Here is a 2,644-nt window from a genome sequence, read left to right as displayed (position 1 = left end):
AGCCCCTCCTCCTCGCTCAGCCCCTCCTCCTCGCTCAGCCCCTCCTCCTCGCTCAGCCCCTCCTCCTCAAGCCCCTCCTCCTCGCTCAGCACCTCCTCCTCCAGCCCCTCCTCCTCGCTCAGCGCCTCCTCCTCCAGCCCCTCCTCCTCCTCGTCCCGCTCCCTCTCGGGCCTCACGAAGCGAGCTCCAGGCTCCGCCTCACGGAGCGATCGATGGCTCGGGCTCGTCGCACCCGCCTGCCCCGCTTCTGCGCTCGGCTCGCCAGGCCTGCGGCGCTGCCATGGTGACACTGCCCGCGGCCCCAGGCCCCGCCTCGGGGGCCCCGCAGCGCGTCGGCCTCGCCGCCAGCGTCTCCGAGGCCCACGACGCACGGTGACCGGGGCGGGAGGCGTGGGGGACCCGGGGAGGCGAGCGGACGAAGGGGGCGGGAGCATGGGGCGACCCGGAGCGCGCGGGGTCCGGGGCACGGGACGGGGGCCCCGGGGTGCGCGCAGGCGGCGGGGCCGCGCGGTGGGGGCTCGGGTCACTGAGGCCGACCGAGCGCGGCCACCCGGGAGGGGAGATCCCTGACGCTGCGCGGCCGGGAGGGCGGCCGGGAGTGGGCTGCGGTGCTTCCCTGTTCGCTTGCTCCTGCCCGACATGGTTTTTGTTTGGGTCCAGGGGCCTCCCGGGAGCTGGATGCTCGGAGCAGGAAGGCGGCCGCTGCGGGTCCCGGGGCGGGCGCCTGGCGGCGTCTCCGGGAGCCCGCGCCCTTCCAGGCGCCCCTGGCCCCTGTTTCACAGACGGAGACCCTGAAGCCCCAACAGGCAGCCGCCCCAATACCGCCCAGGGACCGAAAGCTGGCACTGCGCGCCGTCTCGCTCTGCGCGCAGCTCCCAGGCTGCGCCACGGCTCGTAAGTCGCTCGATCTCGGCCTCCGACCCCCCGAGGGCTGGCGCTGCGCTGTAGACGGCCGCCTGCCTGGCTCCCCCGCTCCTGACCGCACGTTCGTTCCTTTGCAGCAGCACCACTAGGGAGAGACGAGACCTGAACAGACGCTGGGGCCGGATCCCCCACGTGGGTCGGAACAGCCGCCGCCCCGAAGCCGGCCCGGACGGATGCGTGCAGGGCATGCCGCCGGAGCTCCTTCCACCTTCCGTCTGGGGCCACCATGTCCCTTCCTCAGCGTGCTGGATCCGTTTCTTCAAGCTCAGTGGTCCAGGCCGTGGTGGCAGAATCACCCCCCAGGGTGTGACGCCTCGCCCCTGTCACTTCCACACAGCTGCACCCGGAAGAGCTGTGGCCAGGCACCGCTCTGACCTGCCTGCTGTCCCCTGAATGGGCCTCAGGTGTCTTCAGAATGGCGAGGCCGCCTCACGTGTCTTCACCACACAACGCTCCTGAAGACGCTGCCTGCAAATGGGCTGAATTCCTAATTTCTACCATTCAGTTAAACGAGGGATCCTTAAACCCCAAAGCTGGGAAAGCTCTCCATTAAGTAGTGTGCAGCGTGTGGCAGCTGTCCACGCGTGGCCCGTCTCAGAACAGCAGGTTCCCAGGAGTCCAGCAGCACAGGGGAGGGTATGAGTGGCCGCGTCCCCCTGGCGGAGAAGGCCCTGTCTGAAGGCTACGCCCGCCTCCGGTACAGGGACACCTCCTTGCTCATCTGGCAGCAGCAGCAGCAGAAGTTGGAGTCGGTGCCGCCCGGGACGTACCTGAGCAGGAGCCGGAGCATGTGGTACTCACAGTACGGAAATGAGGCCATCTTGGTCCGAGACAAAAACAAGCTCGACATCTCTAGGGACACAGGGCAGTCCAAGTTTTGCACAATTATGTGATTCCGGTGTGAAGGCCTGGGCCCGGGACCACACTTTGAGGAAAACAGCCGTGGGTTTAATTCAGGTGTCCTGCTGATAATCCTTGCTGGAAGGTTTTAAATGATGAATGTGAAGATCAAAGTGCGTGTAGGAGCTCAAGAAGCCCAGCGTCGGCTCCGGAGCCCCTCAGCACAGCAGCGGTGTGACTGGTGCCCGGGACATGTCCCCCGTAGAGTCCCCTCATGGTCAGCTGTTGTAGCATTTGAATCCTCCAGGTGCTGCTAGGGACAGCATAGGCCTGGGCACTGCTGGATGCCTGGTTTAAACCAAGCCAAGAGTGACCCTCCCATCCCCACCGCAAACCACCTCTTCAAGTTTGTAAAGGTTTTGGTTTTCTTTTGTTTTCGGCACACATGGCGAGTAGCAGCAGCATCTCCCCGGGACCTTTGTCGTACTTAGTTTGTTTTTTGCTTTTTTGAGACAGGGTCTCACTGTTACCCAGGCTGGAATGCGGTGGCACCATCACAGCTCACTGTAGCCTCTATCTCCAGGGCTCAGGTGATCCTCCGAAGCTCAGCCTCCCAGGCAGCTGTGGCTACAGGCGAACTAGTGTTTATAGAGATAAGGTTTCCCTGTGTTGCCCAGGCTGGTCTTGCAGTCATGGGGTCGGGCCTCCCAAAGTGCCGGGATTACAGGTACCGGCCACGGCACCAAGCCTGCACTTGTATTTTGAGTCCCCAAAACAATCGTCATGTGTGAAGCATCATGGTAGCTTCCAAGCATTTGAGGCCCACCAGCCAGTGCATCCAAAACACAGGAAACTCGAGAGTTGTAAGTTGCACGTGTGT

At 64.1% G+C, this 2,644-nt stretch overlaps 1 protein-coding gene across 3 annotated transcripts; it reads left to right on the top strand.

Annotated features, from left to right (window-relative positions):
• Positions 1-125: 125 nt before the first annotated feature.
• Positions 126-2,331, top strand: BRD3OS (BRD3 opposite strand). Of its 3 annotated transcripts, none has more exons than XM_032261964.1 (3): positions 126-372; positions 661-894; positions 1,002-2,331. In XM_032261964.1, exons 1-3 carry the CDS (start codon positions 281-283, stop codon positions 1,315-1,317), a joined length of 642 nt encoding a protein of 213 aa, XP_032117855.1. In that variant the 5' UTR covers positions 126-280; the 3' UTR covers positions 1,318-2,331. The 3 variants fall into 3 exon arrangements, with proteins under 3 accessions (XP_032117855.1, XP_032117856.1, XP_032117857.1); XM_032261965.1 differs by having other exon boundaries at positions 1,005-2,190; XM_032261966.1 differs by lacking the exon at positions 126-372 and having other exon boundaries at positions 431-894; positions 1,002-2,323.
• Positions 2,332-2,644: the final 313 nt, after the last annotated feature.

Source organism: Sapajus apella, unplaced genomic scaffold (assembly GCF_009761245.1).
Source record: "Sapajus apella isolate SASKATOON/1434 unplaced genomic scaffold, GSC_monkey_1.0 scaffold126, whole genome shotgun sequence".
Taxonomy (NCBI): domain Eukaryota; kingdom Metazoa; phylum Chordata; class Mammalia; order Primates; family Cebidae; genus Sapajus; species Sapajus apella.
The sequence above is the reverse complement of the archived record's forward strand: the minus strand, read 5'-3'. Positions and strand labels throughout refer to the sequence as shown.